The sequence below is a fragment of the Ambystoma mexicanum genome, chromosome 5q (genome assembly GCF_040938575.1).
Source record: "Ambystoma mexicanum isolate Mex_15411 chromosome 5q, UKY_AmexF1_1, whole genome shotgun sequence".
Taxonomy (NCBI): domain Eukaryota; kingdom Metazoa; phylum Chordata; class Amphibia; order Caudata; family Ambystomatidae; genus Ambystoma; species Ambystoma mexicanum.
In genome coordinates this window covers 905650825-905672959 of record NC_090933.1, presented here as the reverse complement: position 1 = coordinate 905672959, position 22135 = coordinate 905650825, and the positions used below count along the sequence as shown (strand labels likewise).

The window sequence follows — 22135 nt, the reverse complement described above, 5'->3', positions numbered from 1 at the left end:
TACTGATTGATGGAAAGGGGGCAGGGTGAATCCTGGGGCACAAGGCACCTGGGTGTCCACTCTGCATGCTGCTAATTAAAGTGGAGATTTATGTTTACGGATATAACCTGCCCAATCACAATGGACCATGTAATGTAGGGTCTTATAGATAGTAGAACCAATAAAACGTCATACTTGTAGTGACGTCTATCACGTGTGATGTAGAGGGATGGGCGTAGACGCCCACCCGATAAGAGTTATCAATCCGCATGCTATGTTACCATAATACAGATATAGCAGCTATACTTAAGTTACCTTTTCCAACCAATAATATTGCATGACGAACGTGTAGAGTTAGACGTCAATGATGACGAGTTTTGAGTATATATGTTACTGTTTCCATGAAGTTCGAGGAAGTTGAAGCGAGACAGGCAATCGCAACACTGCTGATTCCCATTTGTTTCCCCGTGTCTTGTACTTGTTATTAAACAGACTTCCCTTTGCCAAACTATTGAGTTGTCCTTATTGAATTGTGTTGGAGTAAGTGAATCCTGCACCCCCATATTCCTCACATGGTGCAGCTATCTTGTTTTACAGGTACTCAAGGGTGAGCTCTGACCTATGGGCCCGTCAGAGGATGCTCCGCCTCTCTTGTACAAGTTCACCCATATCAAACTTCGGTTATATGTCAAAGGATGGATTCAAAAGGATCGAAATGCAATAGGGTTGAATCAAAAGGACCGAAAAGAAAAGGGTTTTTTTTTTTTTTGTGGGGCCACTTTTTTTCCTATACTGAAACCCAAAAAAAATATTTTTTTTTGAAAAAATTCGACCCTTTTGTTTTAGGTCCTATTGACTCGACCCTATGGCATTCGATCCTTTTGGATTCGAACTTGACTGGACACCTCAAACTTCTACACCTTTGTTACCTCAACACCCTTTCCTGGCATATCTTAACAGGCCACCAGAAAGTGCGCACTATCTTCTTAGACATTCCACTTACATGTTCCTGGAATCTTCCGGAATAACAGCCTTAAGATACAATGTAACCATTTGTGTGGATCCCCGTCTATGTATCACTGTTGCATTTTTAATTAAATAAATGTCAGAACTTCCCTCAAGCATTTCAACACAATGCCAAAAATGCTCATTTCTATAAGAGGTGATATATAATGGGGGATTTGCCGTACATGATAAACATATTTCACGCCCATGTGCGATGACTGCTAAAAGGTGCCATAGGCCCATCTATGGCGCTTGTTACTTTTATAGGAGGGGCTAGTGGCGGGGAGGTACTTACTGCTGCAGGTCTTCTGGTCTGGGTTCAGGAGGTATCCCGGCTTGCATCTGCATGAGTAGGAGCCAGGCGTGTTGATGCAATAGTGGGAGCAGCCATGAGCAACTGTGGCGCAGAGATGGGCAACTGAAAAAGAAAGAACACACGTGACAGGCATGTGACTCAACAACAGAAGCAGTGGTACAGCTTTACTCTCACACAAGAGCTGCAATTGATAATGAACAGGCGCCTATGGCGCACTTGGAGCTTTTAGACTTAGGCTGCTCCCAACACCACTTTGGGCTTGCTTTCATCTTCGGGCACACTGCTGTAACTCACTAATGCGCCCTAGTGGGTTAATATTCTGTAGCATATGCATTAGTTACACTTTTTGGATGAAAGGCGGAGCATGACAGACTGATTATTAGGCGTGATCCAGTTCGCAACAACAGCATGGGTGTGATAGCACACAAGATATCTATCACAGGAAACGCTCTGGGAAGTGCTTTCATGTTAGAGAATTGAATAGTTCCTCTGACCACACATAGCACGCACCCCTCTCAATCCCAGATGTTAATAAAAGGGAAATTGCCCAATGTGCACTGTGGTGTTGTGGAAAGGATGGGCACTAAACAATGGCTGTGACCTGAGGACGGTGTTAAACAGGGCTGGAATTATCTTGGGTTGTGCATCAATTCGGGGCCCCATGTGTATGAGAGCTTCTCAGCAGCTCAGCTAAACTATCGAACTGGGACTAGGACTAGATGCACATTGGAAGTTGTATGTAACTTTTGTATGTGAAATGTGTCAATTTCATATTTTAGCCACCAGCGTATCGTTGCACTGTGCACAGCCGAAGTATTCACGTATCTACTATATGGATGAAAGTGATCATGTTGCTCACTCTCCCAGCCAGATGTCAGTTCAGGTGTAATCAATGAGGATACTTTTTTAACTGCAGTTTTTGCAGAAAGTGTGCCTGTTAAGCAGAGCACACTTCCTTGCAAAGAACACCTTAACACGTTGCGTTAAAAACAAAACATGTTTTAAGTTTTACCTACATACTCATCATGAGGACCTATGGCTTCACCACACTCTGGGGCTCATCACGAGTTGGACACTACGGCTGTATTTCCGCCCCAACGGTATTTTCGTTACTCCTGTGATAACCGGCAGAATTACTGCCGTATTGCGTGTGCAGCTCACTGGCGGTAACGTATTACCACCAAAAATGACTATCCGGACACATACAACGCTATTGCCATTACCATCCGCACAGTCGGCAGTATTACCACAGACGGTATTACCGCTGACTCATAATTTGGCTGAATGGTAAAAGTACCAGCAATTCTGTTACCGACACTTTTACCGCATACCGCCAAACTCATAATGAGACCTTCGCATGACTCACTTTGCTGCACACCTTAGTCAATGATTACGTTAAGGAAAATTTTGTTCTCCTTCCTATCCCAGGGCCCTTCATTCCCCTCATGAATCCCTACTCCCCACACACTACTCACCTTATTGCCCCCACTTGTCCTCAGTTTACGCTGATGATTTGGTGCGCGGTGCTATGCACTCCATATCCTCCTTACACTTGCAAGGGCATTTCTGCTTCCTCTGCTCATCCGTGCGCCCCTCCCCCCACACATTTTATAAAACAGGTCATGCTATATATAACTTGCTGTAGGTCAAAGGTTATGAACTTTTGGCAATGCAACTTCTGCTTGAGCATTAATTCTGCGGTGAAATCATTTGATACATGGAGGCAGAGGTCTGTGGCTTTGGTGGACGGCCATGGAGAATTAATCGCTTCTCCTGTACGTTACACTGGACCTGCTTGCCATTTTGTACTCACCAAATCAGTGTTGCTGTTTGCCGATCTAGGTGCATGTGCCCAAAATGAGACTTATGACAAAGCCACAGGAGGTCCATTTGCAACGTGTAATTTCTATGATAAAAAAATCACCAGCCGCAAACTCGCCACGTTTCGCAACATACATCCCGCGCTGCTATTCCATATAGAGCCGACATCCCTCACCTGGCCTGCTTCCTTTCTTTCTTGGGTCATTTCTTTGACCCAGCCCTGCTGATGTGAATTTGAAACTAATGACACAACCACAACACCCCACTTCAGGTTTGACAGCTGAAGTGAGCAGGAGCCTCTTTAGTGAATAGTTTATTGTTTGGGATTTTTCGAGGGTACTCCCCTGACTACTTTCACGCTTCAGGTCAGCACCGGGCTCTCTGGACCTAGTCCTGTGGGTTCCACGCCATCGCGGTTCAGGAATGTTTTTCCATGTGCTTCTTGCATCAGTGGCTGAGAAACAGAAGTTCTCGTTTCATTTGAGCAGAAAGAAAATTCAGTTAACAGCAATAAACATGTCATCAAAAATCTGCTTTCAAAATTTAAAAAAAGGTTCTACCATTCAGCCTGAACTAGTTTAAAAACGGTACCATACAAACAAAAGGCCACATTATTACTGTACGAATATGGAATGATAGTTCAAGCTCCTGCCATCTTGCATATAGAGCCATCATTTAAATAAATTATTTTTTATTTTGTTTTAATTTTATTTAGGTGTTTGGTTAATTTAAAACCTTTATTGAGATACATAGAATAAAATAATAGTAATTTTCAACGATATAAGCAAGCAGCAAATACTTCATATGGTCAAAGAGACACATCATTACAGTTTGTTACTTTCTTTAAATATTTCATCTGAAAAGCTGAACTCTTTCACCCATTAATAGGATGTCTCACCGCTCTTCTGGTGTCGTACTATTGCTTTCTGAGAAGAATCTTCCCAGACATCGTGTTCGCGTCTCTGTGCAAAATAGCATAAGCTTCTGAAGTGTTTCTGTGTTACTAGCGCTTGTGCAAAATCTGCATGTAGGGTCATTTACACCACTTTTCTTTCTGATAAATGCAATTTCTTTCGTGGGGTATGTTTTGTTGTAGGCTATCCTCATGCCCATTAACGACACATAGCCCATGATGTCTGTTACCTTCCTTTATTAACCCTATACATGAACTGAACCTCCTTTCCCTTTGCTCCCTCCTCCCGCCGCCTCCCAAAGTCACGTGGTTAGTCCGCAGCATGACCTAACTCTTTCATGTCCCACAACACCTCGCCTGTGCTTACTATAAAGGTTCTCGGCCTCACATCTGCTCAATCAGTTGTGGTGGCCTCCTCACCATACGATGTGGTCTTCCTGGTGACTCACAGGTCTCCCCTGGTCTATCCTCTACTTCCTGTCAATCTCAATCTCCTTGGTCCTCTCTGTCTTTCTGTTCTTCCTCTGCTTGCGTCCACTCCGAGGTTTCTGGTTCAGAGGTGTGGAGGCGTCGGAAGAATGGGGCATTTCGAGTTATCTCACGTCCATCCTCTATTGCGGTAACCATTGACCCTTTGAGTTCAGTAAAGAGGAATTGTTTTGGGTCATATTGTGAGTCTGACTTCTTTTGTTGCCTTTGCCGTACCAGGACAGGCTCCCCAATTGGTAGTTGTCTGTTCCTTTGCTCCTCTACGCTGGTCTGCCGATTCCTTGGCTTTCCTTTTCTTCTTTGCCTCTGTCTCTCTTATGTCTGCCTCTTGCTCTGCTGTGTAGTTCTCCAATTGTATTAGGCACATCCAAGGTTTGTATCTTATCATTATCTCTATTGGTTTCTTCCCTGTGGCTTCGTGCAGTGTGTCCCGGTAGATTCTCGGCATTTGGCACCCCACTTGGGAAAAGGCCATTTGGTCTAGGAGAGCTTTCTGTCGTGTCCTCTTGATGGTGGACATGAAGCGCTCTTCCATCCCGTTGGCCTGTGGCGACAGGGGTGTGATTCTTTGATGCTGAAACCCTAAGTGCCATGCAAACTTCCTGGATTCTTGCTCTTGGAATGGGGGCCCATTGTCTGTCTTCACAATGTTTGGAACCCCCATTCACTGAATAGTTCATCCACCAATCCTACTACGTGGTGGAAGGCTATGGACTGCACGTGTTTGACTATTGGGAATCTCGAGTATTCGTCCATTGTTACTAGCAGGTGGCCTCCTTCCTCAAAGGGACTGTAAAAGTCCATCGCTACTCGGGCCAGGCTCCTTCCGGTAGCAGCACTATTTGCAGGCGACCTGGGGGTACATTTGTTGTTGCTTTTTGGCAGGCCTGGCAGTGTGTTAAGATATCCTCAACTATCCCGTCGATACATGGAAACCATACAGGGATGCATAGGATCTTTTTGGTGTTTACGACACCTCAATGTCCTTCCTGTGCTATGTTCACTATTGTCTTTCTTATGCATTTGGGGACCACTAGTTGGTTTCCTCACAGAAGGATGCCTTGTTCTGTGGTGGCTAGTTCTCCTTGTATTTTGACCATCCTTTCTAGCTCTTTTCTGTCCACCTCCCCGTTCTCAAATGGTCCCCTACAGTAGTGTTTCCACCTGTTTGTGTTGGTGAGTTGCAATGCTGCCTGTACCATCAGTGGAAGTACGTTCTCTGACAGGTAGGTGATGTAGTGTTCTGCCTCCTTCCCCAACGTTTTTTCTCCTTATCCTTCTGGGTGTCGGGATAGTCTGCTGGGTTTGCATCCCCTACCGGTTTGTGGATGATGCGGAAGTCGTATTCCTGGAGCCTGATTCCCCATCTCTCAATGCGTGGAGACATTTTCGTTTTTGGATTGCCGAGATGGAGATGAGTGCCTGATGGTGAGTTATGAGCATGAAAGGTTGTCCTATGACAAAGTGGTGGAATTTCTTGCATGTCCATACATCTGCCAGGCTTTCTCGTTCTGCTTGAGTGTATGCACTTTCAGTGGAAGACAGAGATCTGCTCGCATACTCAACAATATGCCTCCACCTGTGCCCGTCCTGTTCTGTTTGGGGCGAGTATGGCACCAAGACCCACTGGGCTGGCATCAACTGTTATTTCCATGTTTCTCACAGGATTGAAATATGCTAGTTTATGTTTGCTGACAAGTTCTGTTTTTATTGCATGGAATGCTTCTTGGCAGGTCTTGTTCTATTTCAAAAGGTGCATCTTTCTTGAGTAGTTGTCTTAACAGGTCTGTGAGTATAGCATAGTTGGGGATGTTGCGGAAGCAATATCCTGCTATACCGAGGAACAAACGTAGTTCAGCTATTCCTGTTGGGGAGGTTAAGTCAACTATCGCACTGATCTTCTGCGCGTCCATTTTTATCCATTGGTCTGAGAAAATGTGTCCACAGAATCTGAGACTGTCCCTGTTGATGTCACATTTAGGTCCATTCAAGGTGAGACCTGCGGGTTTGGGATTTCACATACGTGCGTCAGGGCCTGATAGTGTTGTTCTTGAGAGGTGCCGAATACGAGTATGTCATCACTGTAGTTGAGTGTGGTGGGTACTGGCGCTATTAGCTTGCGGATGGTCTCCTGAAATATTTCTGCCACAGAGGATATTCCAAAGTTAAGCCGATTATAGCAGAAAAGACCATTGTGTGTTGCGGACCTGGTGATAGGTCTTGAATCGGGGGGATTGATCAGCTGGTGGTACCCCTGTGGTCTAGTTTGGAGAATCGGTTTGCTTGGTTGAGTCTGACCATCATGTCCTCTATATTTGGGCCCGGGTGCCTTTCTCTTTGGATTGCTGCATTTGGAATGTGCATGTCAACACAGAGGCGCAATCAACCGTTTTACTTGGGGACGATGACCAGGGACAACACCCATGGCATTGGGATGCTTACCCTTTCAATAATGTCGTTGTCAGGTAAGATTTGCAGCTCTTGCGTTACTTATGCCTGGAGCTGGAACCCAACCCGGTGTGGGTGTTGAAGCACTGGAGCTACCCTCAGGTCAATGTAGAGGGAGATCACAGAGTCTTTCAGCATGCCCACATCTTGAAATAGCACTGGGAACAGGGATTTAATTGTGCGCAGCGACATCTGTTGGTGTGACATTGTGTTCTCTTCATGTTCCCCCATTGTGAGACCTTGGACAACTTCTGATTGGTCATAGTGGATGTCTATCAGGGCGAGTGTCCATGCTGTGCGATAACCTAGTAGGCATCAACCTGTCAAGGGGCTTTGTATGACATGTATGGTCGTAGGCACGTTCTGTCCTTTGCGATACAGATTGCATTGGAATTGTCCAGTGGACTGAAGTGGGTGTGCTGCGCCCCATTGGAATATTTGAGCTTGGGACGGTTGAAGTGGGTAGATGTCTTTGATGGCCTGGTATAGGGTCTCATTCATCACATTTATGGTTGTCCCTGTGTCAACGATGAACTGATGGTTTAGTCCTTCAATTTGGACATTGACGTTCGGGGCTGCACTATTGTCTGTTGCCTCGCTGATTAGTCTCACATACACTCCGCTGTACCTGTCGTTTGGGCCGTACGTTCTCTGGTTTTGTCATTCTCCCTGCTGATCCTCGGGTGGGTTTTTTGTACGGATCTGGTCCATGGCTGTATTGTGGGTTTGGATATGTGTTCATGTAACACTCACCTGATATCCTCGGGGACGCAACTCAGCCGGTCCGGACTTCCGACTACTTCGAACCCTTCCCTGGACTTGCTCAACCAAGCACTGGGCCTGAAACACAGTATTATCAGAGGTCAATTCCCTATTGGTCTTGCTTGTTTGGCCCCCCCTTTCTTCCCTGGGTCCCAACCTTCCCCAGGAACTCTCCTTGACTTGTTTTCTGATGTGGGGCGCTCTCCATCCTGCCTTCGATGCAGGGGTGCATTGGGTGATGCGGGCTGGAGGGTGCCTAGTTGCTTCACTGGCACGGGCCCGGCGGACGGGGCTTGCTGCGGCTTCAGCCCGACCGGTAATTGGAATGAGTCTTACAAAAGTTCTGATGGCTCTAGTCCCTTTAATACTGTGTCTTTTTTTCCTTAGGTGATGAAAGTCTTGAGGATGGTGATGTGCTGGTGAAGTAAGTAGGAATGCGGAGCATGATGCTTATTGGCTTCCTTAGCACTAACCAATGTTCGTCTTTTCCGTGTCCTTTTAGGTGCCGCAGTAACCCAGCATGGAAGCAAGCTGAGGAGATGAGCTGCAGTGAGAAAGCGCGATGTGTGGCGCCTCTTAAATGTTTTGCGCTAACCTGATGTGTCTTTTCCCCTTTTTCAGATCGGCAGGATGCTCCAGAGCAGAAGTTGTCCGATCGACGGGAGTTCAGGTAAGGATTAAACTCTATTTGCAAATTCGAGAGAGCTAAGTATTGCAGAATGCTTACTAACGTCTTTTCTTCTATTCTTCTCCCCTTTGGTAGGGTGCGGCGTGCCGAGATTGAGATGACTCTGCCGTAGGAATCCGCAAGACTGGGAAGAGCTGGACAGAAGTTGGATGCTCTTCAAGGTGAGTATTGGCAACAAAGTTCTTATTCTTGCAGGTGCGCTGGCGCTGAAGAATGAAGTGGGCCTCTTCAGGAGATCCGAGCACGGTGAGTGTCATGCTGCAGGTGCAGAGAAACGCAAACCATGTTTCTCAGGCCGGGTGTGGTTTAAATAGTCTGTAGGTATCACAGGTATCCCTGGGCTGAGCCACACCCGAAAGACTAGACCGCTCATCCAGTTCAAGGAACTGAATTACATGGGGGCATCCATTTCCCCATAATACATTGCAAGTCCAATACTAAGTGGATCTCAGGACTGTGTGTGAGCTTGGTGTCAAAGGCGCCAAGTCTGAGTCCAAGTAGCTCTCTGGGGAGATGGAGAGGCCCTTAGGGGCTGACTAGGTGGCTGTGACCTGGCTCCAGCCTGATATGCTGGGGGGCTGGGGGCAGGAATCGTGACAGCACTCCCCCCCAAGGCCCCTCTCAAGGTGGCTTTCCCCTCAGGTCCCGGCTTGTTTGGGTGGTTTTGGTGGAACCTCCTAAGCAGACGAGGTGCGTGGATGTATTCACAGGGTTCCCATGTTCTGTCCTGGGGACCGTACCCTTTCCAGTCCACTAGATAGTATAGTTTGGATCTGACATACTTGGAATCCAGGATGTCCTTGACCTCGAATTCTGGCTCTCCTGCGATCTCTATTGGCTTTGGTGCTGGTGTCACATGGGTCCCAGTTTGAACAGGCTTTAAGAGAGACACGTGGAACACAGGATGAATTAGCATATTAGCTTGTAAGGCTAGTTTGACAGCTACTGGATTTATCACGGAGGTGATAGTGTATGGGCCTAGATATCTCGGACGGAAGGTTCGGGTCCCTTGAATGGGTACATGCTTGGATGCCAGCCAGACTTTGTCTCCCACTTGGTAGTTAGGGGCCTTGATTCGGTGTTGGTCTGCACATTTCTTCTGACGATCCTTAGCTCAGAGTATGTGTTCTGCTGCCCTTTTGAAGGTTTGTGAAATGGTTGTATGTAAGGTTTTAATTGCTGGCATTTCTAAGGTCGTAGGGGTGTCCAACTCGGAAGTGCGTGGGTGTCGACCATATATGGTATAGAAGGGTGTTTGCCCAGTACTGGTGTGTAGGGAGCTGTTATAGGCATATTCAGCAATCCATAATATATCTGACCAGCTCTCCTCAGCTTGATGGAGCATACAGCGTAGATACTGTTCGAGCTTCTGATTCGTTCACTCAGTTTGACCATCCGTTTGGGGATGGTGACTGGTGGATAGTCGGATGTCAATGTGAGCCAAAGAGCAGCACTTCTTCCAGAAATTGGACACAAACTGAATACCCCGATCCGAAACCAGTACCGAGGGCAAACCATGGAGCCGTACGATGCATTCCAGAAATACTTTTGCTAGAGTGGAAGCGTTTGGGAACGCCTTTAGAGGGTTGAAGTGTGCCATTTTTGAAAACAGGTCCACAACTACTAGAATGGTGTTGAATCCCTGACTGGATGGTAGGTCAGTAATAAAGTCGGGGGATAACGTGTGCCAGGGTGCTGGTGGGATATCCAACGGTTACAAGAGTCCTGCCGGTTTCTGTTTGGATGATTTGTTTTGAGCGCATACTCCACAAGATCGGATAAACTGAACAATGTATTTACGCCACGTGGGCCACCAATAATTCCGTTTTACTTTGGCTAAGGTTTTTGTGATCCCCCGGTGGCCTTCGATTAAGAAATCATGATAGCTGGACATGACTTGTTCTCGTAGTTCCTGATTTGGTAAGAACAAGCGGTTTCTGAAGTTAGGCAACTGGTCCCTTATCATGTAATGTTCCCCTTGTGTGCACCACTCTTGTGATTGCTTAGGAATCATCAAGTTTTGGATTTTTTTGTGCAGTTCTTTCTGAGTGATGGTTGCTGTAATTCCCAGGAGGTTATCACATGGGATAATAGGTATCGGGTCCGGTGGTTTGTAGTCCTGTTCTTCAATACCCATACGGGAAAGGGCATCGGCCTTCCCGTTTTTGACTCCAGGTCGAAATGTAATCACGTATTCATATTCAGTGAAGATTAGGGCCCAAGGTAACTGTCGTGAAGATTGCGCTTTAGCAGTTTTTAGATACTGGAGATTTCGGTGATCTGTTATGACAGTGATGGTGTGTCTTGCACCCAGAAGGTAATGGCGCCAGGCCTTAAAGGCAGACTTGATGGCTAGGAGCTCTTTATCTGTGATGGCGTAATTGAGCTCGGGGGGTGTACATTTATGTGACCAAAAGGAAACCGGGTGTAACTGACCCGTTTCAGGATCCTTTTGCGAGAGGACGGCTCCCATGGCCATGTTTGATGCGTCCGTTTCCACCACGTATGGGAGTTCTGTGCGAGGATGGCGTAGAATTGGGGCCGAAGTGAATCGAGCCTTAAGCTCCTGCAAAGCTCTTCCTGCTTCCTCTGTCCATTGAAATTTTTTATTGCTCTTTTTTAGTAACAATGTGATGGGGTGTACTATCTGTGAGAATTCCGGAATGAACCGGTGGTAGAAGTTTGCGAAACCTAACATGCTCTGTACTCCCTTGAACGAGTTTGGTGATGGTCAGTTTAGGATCACATCTACCTTGTGTACATCCATACGGATACCCTTCGGACTAAGAATAAAACCAAGGAACTCCACCTCGGAAACATGGAATGAACACTTTTCAAGCTTGGCATAGAGCTGATTCTGGCAGAGTTTTGCCAGTACGGATCAAACGTCTGACGTGGTCTTGTTTTGATGCGGAGTACACTCGGATGTTGTCAATGTATACTAAAGCACAGACATCAATTAATTCCCTTAAAACATTGTTCATGAAATATTGAAATGCAGCTGGCGCGTTGCAAAGGCTAAAGGGCATTACTTGATATGCGTACAGGCCATACTTGGTACAAAAGGCGGTTTTCCATTCGTCGCCCTCTTTAACTCGGACAAGGTGATATGCTCCTCTTAGATCTAGTTTTGTGTAGATTTGGGCGTCTTTGACTTGGTCAAGCAGTTCAGGAATCAATGGCAGAGGTAACGGTTTTTGACGGTAATCTTGTTCAATGCGCAATAGTCGATGCACGTTCTTAGGTCCCCTTCCTTTTTCGGTACGAAGAACAGAGAATTGGCCACCAGGGACTTCGAGGGACGGATGAACCCGTTTGCCAGGTATTGGTCGAGATAGGACTTCAGGTGCTGGTTTTCTGGTTCTGTGAGTGCGTAGATTCGTCCACAAGGGATCTGGGTGCCGGGTATCAGGTCAATCTGGCAATCGTATGGTCTGTGTGGAGGTAGGGTATTAGCTTGTTCCTTCTGCAACACGTCTGGAAAATCCTGGTACTCTCTTGGTAGGGTCCCGGCCGCCACTGTTCCCAGCGTAGAGGTTCTGGCGTCGATTGATTGTTTCTCTTGACGATAACACGTTTGAGCACAGGTCTTGGAGAAGGCCAGCTCCTTTGCTCGCCAATCTATTCGAGGATTATGAGCCACCAACCAGGGCATCCCTAAGATCAGTCGAAACTGAGGTGCCTTGATGAGATCGAAAGCGATAGATTCTTGATGCCCATCCTGGCACAGAAGGGTTAATGTTGCAGTGCATTGGGATCCTGGACCGGAGGCTATTTCTGTGCCATCGACTGCAGTTACAGTGTCTGTGGTTAACTTTGGACATAAAGGAAGTCCCATCTTTGCTGCGAGATCTTGGTCTATGTAATTCCCAACAGCTCCACTGTGTAACGCTCACCTGATTCCCACGGAGGCGCTGATCCTGGCTGGGCTGCTATCGTTTCTTCAATTGAGAAGCGTAGAGCTCGGACGACTCTCAGGACTGGGCTTCCTCTTATCGAATGTCTGACTTGCAGGGTAAGTTTTCTGCAGGTGGAAGAAAAAGGGTTAATCACTGTTTGATGTGATTCCTTCTCCCACCAATCGCCAGTTTCTCCCACAGCCTAGCTTTCTACTTGTCTCGGCGAGCTCTCACCTTAGGCGTATAAATGCTGAGCTCTCCATCCTGCGTCTGGTGCAGGGGTGCGTGGATTCCAGTTACGTCACTGGATGAGTTCAGTGTTGAGGCTCAAGTCTTTTGCGGCCTTAGTTGTGGCACTGGTGCTGGGATGCCAAAGAGCGATGCCGCCGTTACTGCACGAGCGGATGCCTGTAAGTATACTGTAGTCTTTAGGCTTTAAAAGATGGGCACCTCAATAATGTCCCTTTTCCTTTGTTTCAGGCCTTGGGATGCTGTGGGCGTAGTTTTCCGTTGCCGCTGCAGTGCCGATGCACGTAAGTATAATGTTCGTTGGCCGCTTTTAATGGCACCTCTAATAATGTCCTTTTTCTAGTTTTCAGGTGCCGGGATGCTGCAGGCTTTATATCCGTTGCCACTGCACGTGCCGATGCACGTAAGTATAATGATCGTTGGCTGCTTTTAATGGCACCTCTAATAATGTCCCTTTTCTAGTTTTCAGGTGCCGGGATGCTGAGGTTGATGCGGCCGCTACTGCGCGTGCAAAAACTGGTAAGTTAAAATTAATGTGACTGCCTTCACCCGAACCCCTTTTTAATTATGTCCTTTGCCTTTCAGGTGCAGAGAAGCTGCCGAAGAGAAGGCCGCGGTTAGCTCCGTTGCATTCACGGATGGATCAGGTAAGCGGGCGCGGCTGCGAGCGAGTTGCACTTTTCTAACCTTATGTTTATTTTTTGCAGGTTTTGCCGGTGACTGGATTCCGGGATCTGGTAAGTATTGTTCTGTGTCTTTCTTCATCCACAGGTTGCTGCGCGGAAGCTGAAGATGACTCTGGACCTGGAATGCAGGAGCCGACTCGGTGAGCGTTCTGCTGCTGCTGCAGAATAACGCGAAGCACGTGTTTTCCATCGGGCGTGGTTTAAATAGCAGAGAAGTGCTTCCAGTGTGTGTTCTTCCACCGGTTCCACCCAGGTAAGAAAAGAGTTCCTGAATGGAGGGAATAGTTCCTCCCAGCCCTGATGGCTGGGGACTTCAACCAGACTGGATTGTTCTGGGTAAATATGCAGCATGGTCTGCCTCAGGTAAGTCCACCCAAGCATTATTACACTGTTTATCAATATGAGCCCGGCGCCTATGGCGCCGGGACTGAAACCCTTCATGAGTCTGGCGCCAAAGGCGCCAGGACACGGTCCAAAGGGCCCCTGTAGGGGTCTGCTGGGTCCGGAGTAGTGGAAGACAGGTCTGCTTCCGAGGGCGCTGGGCCAGTGCTGGCCCCTCGGGAGTAGCGCCCATGACACACTGTCCCTGTACGCTCTTGCTGCGTGCATCCGCGATGGTTGTTGGTGATCGATTAGGATCACAGGTAGTGCAAAATGGGAGGTCTGTAGTTTACTTTCTTTGCTCGACAAGTGGACCCCTACACTTGCCGGGCTGGGCAGTTTTCCGACTCTTTGGTGGGGTCTTCCTTGTCCGTAGCTCCTACTATCCTTCTCGGTGGCTTCATTGGGCACTCCTTTAGAAAGTGACCCGATTTTCCACAGTACAAACATAATTGCTGTTGCCTCCTCCTATCTCTTTCCGCCTTAGTCAAAGGTGACCTGACGCCTCCAATCTGCATTGGTTCCCCTGAGCCTTCTGTTGATCGAGAAACATTGTCTCTTGAACACACATAAATAGGGCGAGAGTTGGGTCTGATCCAATCTGCTCTTCGGTCTTGCAATATTTGATCTAGTTGAACCACCAGGTTAATAAATTCTGCACAGTCTTGAGGGGGGTCCACTACTTGTGCGAGCACATCCTTTAGCTCTCTCCGCAGACCCCTATGAAATATCGTGGTTCTCTTCTCTGCAGGCCATTCAGCTTCAACCACAAGTCTATTGAACGTGGTGATGTTTGTCAATAGGTCTTATTTCCCTTGACGAAGGGATAGAAGTTTGTTGTCTAGAGCCTGTCCATGAGTATGACGGGCGAAAAGTTTTTCCATTTCCTGTTGAAAACTGAAATCGCGTAACAGAGGATCGTCTTTAGTGACAAATGGTACTGACCAGTCTGCAGCACATCCGCTCAAATAAGATAGCACAAATGCGACCCGTGATTGGTCATTTGGAAAAGCCCCGGGCCTGCAAAGGAAGTGCAGACAGCACTGGTTCATAAAAGTGGCATATTTCTTAGGATCCCCAGTAAATCGCTCCGGTGGCGCCAAGAGAACTGCCCCAGGAAGGGTTATCTGAACAGGGCTGGCTGATGATACTGGCATTGTAGGCACGTTTTCCGGCAATGGTGCATGTCCCGCTTGTGACTGGAGAAGTTGTCGGCTTAGGTCATCTGTTTGTTCCTTAGGAACTATCAACTCCCTCCTCAGGGTGTTGGTCTCCTGCTAGGCTGCGTGTACTTCGGAGTGTAACTGTCCCAACATTTGGGCTAACTGGTCAGTTTCTGACGTTTCCATGACGCCCAGGTGGATTTTTGGTGTGAGGCTTTGCATTCTGTAACGCTCACCTGATATCCACGGGGACGCCACTCAGCCGGTCCGGACTTCCGACCACTTCGAACCCTTCCCTGGACTTGCTCAACCAAGCACTGGGCCTGAAACATAGTATTATCAGAGGTCAATTCCCTATTGGTCTTGCTTGTCTGGCCCCTCTTTTCTTCCCTAGGTCCCAACCTTCACCCGGACCTCTCCTCACCTTGTTTTTTGATGTGGGGCACTCTCCGTCCTGCCTTCAAAGCAGGGGTGCGTTGGGTGATGCGGGCTGGAGGGTACCTAGTTGCTTCACTGGCACGGGCCCGGCAGACGGGGCTTGCTGCGGCTTAAGCCCAACCGGTAATTGGAATGAGTCTTACAAAAGTTCTGATGGCTCTAGTCCCTTTAATACTGTGTCTTTCTTTCCTTAAGTGATGAAGGTCTTGAGGATGGTGATGCGCTGGTGAAGTAAGTAGGAATGCGGAGCGTGATGCTTATTGGCTTCCTTAGCACTAACCATTGTTCGTCTTTTCCGTGTCCTTTTAGGTGCCGCAGTAACCCAGCATGGAAGCGAGCTGAGGAGATGAGCTGCGGTGAGAAAGCGCGATGTGCGGCGCCTCTTAAATGTTTTGCGCTAACCTGATGTGTCTTTTCCCCTTTTTCAGATCGGCGGGATGCTCCAGAGCAGAAGTTGTCCGATCGACGGGAGTTCGGGTAAGGATCAAACTCTATTTGCAAATTCGAGAGAGCTAAGTATTGCAGAATGCTTACTAACGTCTTTTCTTCTATTCTTCTCCCCTTTGGTAGGGCGCGGCGTGTCGAGATGGAGATGACTCTGCCGTAGGAATCCGCAAGACTGGCAAGAGCTGGACAGAAGTTGGATGCTCTTCGAGGTGAGTATTGGCAACAAAGTTCTTATTCTTGCAGGTGTGCTGGTGCTGAAGAAAGAAGTGGGCCTCTTCAGGAGATCCGAGCACGGTGAGTGTCACGCTGCAAGTGCTGAGAAACGCAAAGCATTTTTCTCAGGCCGGGTGTGGTTTAAATAGTCGATAGGTATCCCAGGTATCCCTGGGCTGAGCCACACACAAAAGACTAGACCGCTCATCCAGTTGAAGGAACTGAATTACATGGGGGCATCCATTGCCCCATAATACATTGAAAGTCCATTACTAAGTGGATCTCAGGACTGTGTGTGAGCTTGGTGCCAAAGGCGCCAAGTCTGAGTCCAAGTAGGTGTCTGGGGAGATGGAGAGGCCCTTAGGGGACGACTAGGTGGCCGTGACCTGGCTCCAGCCTAATATGCCGGGGGCCTGGGGCAGGAATCGTGACAGTTCATGTCATCATTTATGTTGTGAGTGCCAGGTTGGTAAGAGTAGTGCTCTGCTGGGCTTGGTGGGTAGTTATAATCGTCAGGGTATTGTGGTGGGTTTTGCACTGCCAGGTCTTCCCTCACTCTAATTATTCTGGCCTGGGGTTGGACTGTGGCTGTGTTCCTTCCTAGGTTCAATCTCTGCGAGTAATCATCTGGGTATGTCCTGTAGCTGGGCCTTGCGTTGTTCTTGTCTTTTCATTGCTGCAGGTTTTTGTGGGTAGCTTGTAGTTTGTGAGTTCAGGTTTTTCTCTCAGCACATCGCTTGGAAATTATTTTCCTGGCCACATCACATGCACATTTATTTATTTGTACATGTATAAAGTGCAGGTAACCCATAGGCATCTAGGCGCTGTAGCTTAAGAAAATGGTTACACTTAAGTTACATTTTATGTTACATCGATACAGTTGCAATAGTTAAAGACATTTACATAAGATCATAAGTTGCAGACAGGCAAAAGGAATTAAGAAAACATTTACATAGGATCATTAGTTGCAGACAGGCACAATTGCATCGGGAGATAGTCGAAGCATTACTGATAGACATTGGAGGCTATGGTTTGATCTCTAGACTGAATAAGTGAGTTTGTTACGGAAAGACCTTAGGGAGGTATCATTTCTCAGGAGTGTGGGGAGAGTGTTCCAGCATTTAGCTGCTACTACAGGGAAGTTGAGCCGCCTGCTTTCTGTTTTCTGTATCAAGGCATTGCAATGAGGTTAGCATAGGGGGAACGTGTTGGTCTGTTGGTGTCACGTCTCGGCTAAATTGGAAACTGCCTTGGCGATTGTCTGAGCACTATCCGGCACGTAAAACTCCTTGAAACTACAACTCCCACAACTCTTGCTATTATAGCCACGTGACATACACGCTTGACGTTGCTGTGTTTTCATTTGTTGGGAACTACATTTAACTCCCATCTATCCGGAGATCGAGTGCTCCTAAACTGCTGTTAGTTACGAGCTCTGTTCCCGGATACCCGTTTGAATCCTTGACTACCTGGCGCTTGAATCAAGTTATTGTCTTTGCCTTGTCCTTGTCTGCCTCCCGACGCCTGCCTCCTTCGATTGTTCCCCTTGGATTATATGAACCCGGCTTGCCCATTATTGACCTCCCACTTCTAAATCCTTAAATTTTGGTGACCCGATAACCCGAACATTTCCGTAAGGGAAATAGCGTGAGGTGAACGCTCGCTTCCCTGATCTTTTCATTTCTTTCCTTGCCCACTCCTGTTGCTTTGAACCTTTTTGGGACGCTCTGCTGTTTACACTTTGGATTGCTTCGAACCTTTTTTGGGACGCTCTGCTGTTTACACTTTGGATTGCTTTGAACCTTTTTTGGGATGCTCTGCTGTTTACACTTTGGATTGCTTTGAATCTTTTTTTGGGACGTGCTGCTGCATTGACACTGGATTACTTTGAACATTTCTTGGAACGCCCTGCTGCTTTCACCGTGGTGTTCCTAGGATACTGGCACACCTTCCCTTCACCCCTTCATCCTCCTTGTTTTCTGCATTTCGATACTAGTAGGTTACTGGTATTTAGTTCCTACGGAGCACGTAAGAGTGGGTAATTGTGGGCGGTGTTGGCTGTTTATTCTCCGGCACAACTTGGCTGCATTTCCTGAACAACTGTATTGTTCTTTGTCCCTCTAGCTCTGACGATTCTGCTCCGGCCTTTTCGCTCAAGCCCCCGGCCTGCCAGGTGTATTGATCCCTGTAGGCTGAGCTCTTGGGAGGGAAGTCTTTGGCACATCACCATAAAGACCCAAGGTTCCTTGAGTGAAAGGAACTTCCCTAGGGGAAGGATTATCTGCAACGACCAAAAAACAACCTCTGAGTTGTGACAGATTTAGGAGCCTTACAATAACGCCTATTGGTTATGGAGGCTGCATCAGACCCGATGGCAGCTCTCATGCAGGCTTTTTCTGCCTTGCGTACCGATATGGCATCCGCCCATGTGACCTTACATCAACGCATGGATGTATTACAGAGCTTCGTGCAGCCATTACCCCATGATGAGGAATTCGGTGATGCCGCTGCAGCAACACCTCCTCCTGTATCCCCCCCAGCTCCAGCTCCGGTTGTCCTTCCTGGGCCCTTTCCTTTGGTCCCACCCGAACGCTTTTTGGGGGATCCCAAGGCGTATCGGACTTTCGTGAATCAATGTCGCCTTCACTTTCTTTGTCGTCCCTTGGCGTTCCCAGACGCTACCACTAAGGCGGCCTTCGTTCTCTCCTATCTAGGTGGCACTGCCGCAGCATGGGCTAATCCTTTGCTGGAAGCTAATGATCCGGCTCTTTATGATTTCGATATGCTAATTCAATCCATGAACAGCGTTTTTGATATGCGATATAAAGCACAAACCTCGGATTTGGAATTTTTGGCTATTAATCAAGGCAAGACGGATCTCTTGACCTACCTGGCTCATTTCAACCAGTTGGCGGCTGAGACCACGTGGCCAGAACAGAAGAAAGCGGCTGTTTTCTACAAAGGTTTGTCGGATGATCTAAAAGATGCCTTATCAGTGGTGCCCGCCCTTCCACCTGGTTTTCCCGAGTTACTCGACCTGGTTCTTCAAGTTGATGCTCGGATTCGGCAAAGACGGGGCGAACGTCGGTATCCTGATATTCGTACCTCTTCCCGATCAGATGGCACTACTCCTGTTACTCAAGGCGAAGCCGAACCCATGCAAATTGGGGCCGTCAGGGGTCCATTGTCCAAGGCTGAACGAGAGAAACGGGTACTGAATAACCTATGTTTCTATTGTGGCCAGTCAGGACACTATATTCGGTTATGTCCTAAAAGACCCGCCAAACCGGCGGGAAACGCCAGGACTCGTCCGTAAACCGGGCCTTTAGGATGAGTCAAATGTACCCGGGCTCGGGTGAGTGTTTTCCGTCTTCACATGTGTATCTTACTATGTGTTTCAAGGCCCCTGGCATCAAATCTTTTTTCAAGCCTGTAATGATAGACTCAGGGGCTAGTGGGAATTATATGGATTCTAGGTTGGCCGAACATTACGGACTACCCATAATTCCCAAAATACGACCTGAGGACATACATGCTGTAGACGGTTCCCGTTTGATATCCGGACAAGTTACGGAGCAAACGACTTCACTACAAATGTCCACCTTACAAGGTCATTCAGAATCTATCACATTTGACCTTATTACGGCCCCCCAGTTCGGTATGATTCTGGGTCTATCTTGGCTGCAAACCCATAATCCTCGATTGGGTTGAACAAACCGTGCGGTTCTCTTCCTCTTTTTGCATACAGAAATGCCTTGGGTCTCACGAGGCAGCAGTCTTCTCTCCTTGCCTGGCCCTGGTGACTAGTGTTCCTTCCATCAGTGCCTTATCCTCTATCCCGGTCCCTGTACTTCCATTGGAATACCGAGAGTACTCGGATGTGTTCGATAAAGGCTTGTCAGAAAAACTGCCTCCACACAGAGACTATGACTGCCCCATTGATCTCATACCTGGGGCAGTCATTCCACACGGTCGTATCTACTCACTTACTCAAAAGGAAGAAGAACACCTGCAAGACTATGTGGACAATGCTTTGCGCTTGGGACACATACGTCCATCCCGTTCACCAGCGGCCTCCCCGATATTCTTCGTACCTAAGAAGGAAGGGGATTTACGCCCATGTGTGGATTATCGTGCCCTCAATAATGTCACGATAAAAAACCAGTATCCACTGCCACTTATCACGGAGCTCCTTGATAAAATGACCTCCTCTACCGTCTTCACCAAGTTGGAGTTACGGGGAGCATACAACTTGGTGATGAATGGAAAACCGCATTCAAGACGAAATTCGGGCTTTATGAATATTGTGTAATGCCCTTCGGGCTTTGCAATGCCCCAGCGACGTTCCAACACTTTGTTAATGATATTTTCAGGGACTTGTTGGATTGTTACATCGTAATGTATTTGGACGACATCCTGATATATTCAGAATCCTTATCTCAGCACATACAATATGTACGCTCTGTCCTACTCCGTCTAAGAGAGCACTCCCTCTTTGCAAAACTGGAGAAGTGTGTGTTCCATGCATCGTCTGTAGAGTTCCTGGGATTTCAAATATCTCAAAAGGGAGTGCTTATGTGTCCCTCCAAGCGCCGGGCAGTACTGGATTGGCCTGTCCCGACTTCAGTAAAAGCCCTCCAATCATTCTTGGGTTTTTCTAACTTCTACAGACGCTTCATCGCTTCCTTTTCCTAAATAGTTGCGCCACTAACTCGGTTGACTAGTCCGAACGTCCCTTTCCTTCGGGATGAACAAGCGCAATCTGCATTTCACAAATTGAAGGAGGCTTTTACCACCGCTCCGGTCTTGCAGCACCCTAATCCGGCCCTTCCATTTATCGTGGAAGCCGATGCCTCTGCAATTGCCGTGGGGGCCATCCTGTCGCAAATTTGTCCAGCTACCCATCGACTACATCCGGTGGCTTTCCATTCTCGGAAACTTACGCCAGCCGAACGTAATTATACGATCATGGAGAGAGAATTACTGGCGATTAAGGTGGCATTTAATGAGTGGTGACATCATCTATTAGGTGCTAAGCATCCCATTACTGTGTATACGGATCATCGGAATCTCCAAGCATTGTCCCATGTGAAATGCACCAATGCTAGGCAAATACGGTGGCATTTGTTTTTTACCATGTTTGATTTCACGGTGACATATCGCCCCGGTCCGTTACATGGAAAGGCGGACGCATTGTCACGTATTGGTACAGATATGGAAACTATGAAACAGTCAACCCCAGTATTGTCCTCAGGGACTGTAGTGTGTGTTTGTTCAGTTTCTCCGTCCATCCTAGATGGGTTAAGAAGATGGGCTAAGGATCATGCTCCTATTCTTAAGGAGTTGGACGCCGAACTCATCACTGGTCTTCCATATGTCAAAGGCTTACTATACCTGCCTGATAATCAAACTCGGCGAAAAGCTCTCGAATGGTCCCATGATCTCCCGTTGGCAGCTCACCCTGGTCGGGCTAAAACCTATGATCTTCTCCACCGATGGTGCTGGTGGCCTGGTATGAAGAAGGACACCGAACAATATGTCTCCAAGTGTGCCGTATGTACACAGTGCAAAAGACAACCGGGCAAACCCGTAGGTCTTCTAATGAGCATGCCATTACCCCCGTATCCGTGGCATACGGTCACCCTTGATTTTGTGGTGGAACTCCCTTGTATCGGGGGCATGTCCACCATTCTTGTGGTTGTGGATGTTTTCACCAAAATGGCACGATTTATACCGTGCTGGGGAATACCTACTGCTTCTATGTTAGTGAGTCTGTTTTTTGACCATGTGGTACGTTTTTTTGGACTTCCTACGGTTCTGATTTCTGACCGGGGGTCTCAATTTACCTCGCGCTTTTGGCGCTCCCTTACTTCCTCTTTGGGTATCGATGCCCACTTGTCCTCGGCCTACCATCCTCAGACGGATGGCCAGACTGAACGTACCAATGGCACTATGGAACAGTTTCTTCGCTGTCTGTGTCTGCAACATCAGTCTAACTGGTTCTCGCTACTAGGTGCAGCAGAATTTGCCTATAACAATTCTATACATTCATCAATTGGCTGCTCTCCATTTTATGCTTTATATGGTCTGCACCCAAGGACTCTGCCGCTTTTCTTGCCTTCTTTAAAGCAGTTTCCCGCAGCTAATGCCGTGAAGGATTCCTTACTTGCCATCCGTAAATCAGTGTTATCCCATTTACAAACTGCGCAACGTCGTACCAAAATGCAGGCTGACAAGC

General features: G+C 47.6%; 1 protein-coding gene across 2 annotated transcripts in view; it reads right to left on the bottom strand.

Annotated features, from left to right (window-relative positions):
• Window positions 1-22135, bottom strand: part of MATN2 (matrilin 2) — a 606908-nt gene that overhangs the window by 317725 nt on the left and 267048 nt on the right. For both annotated transcript variants that reach the window (XM_069621407.1, XM_069621408.1), the window contains exon 4: window positions 1280-1402. In XM_069621407.1, coding sequence (XP_069477508.1) covers window positions 1280-1402 — 123 coding nt within the window. The remainder of the gene's footprint in view (window positions 1-1279; window positions 1403-22135) is intronic.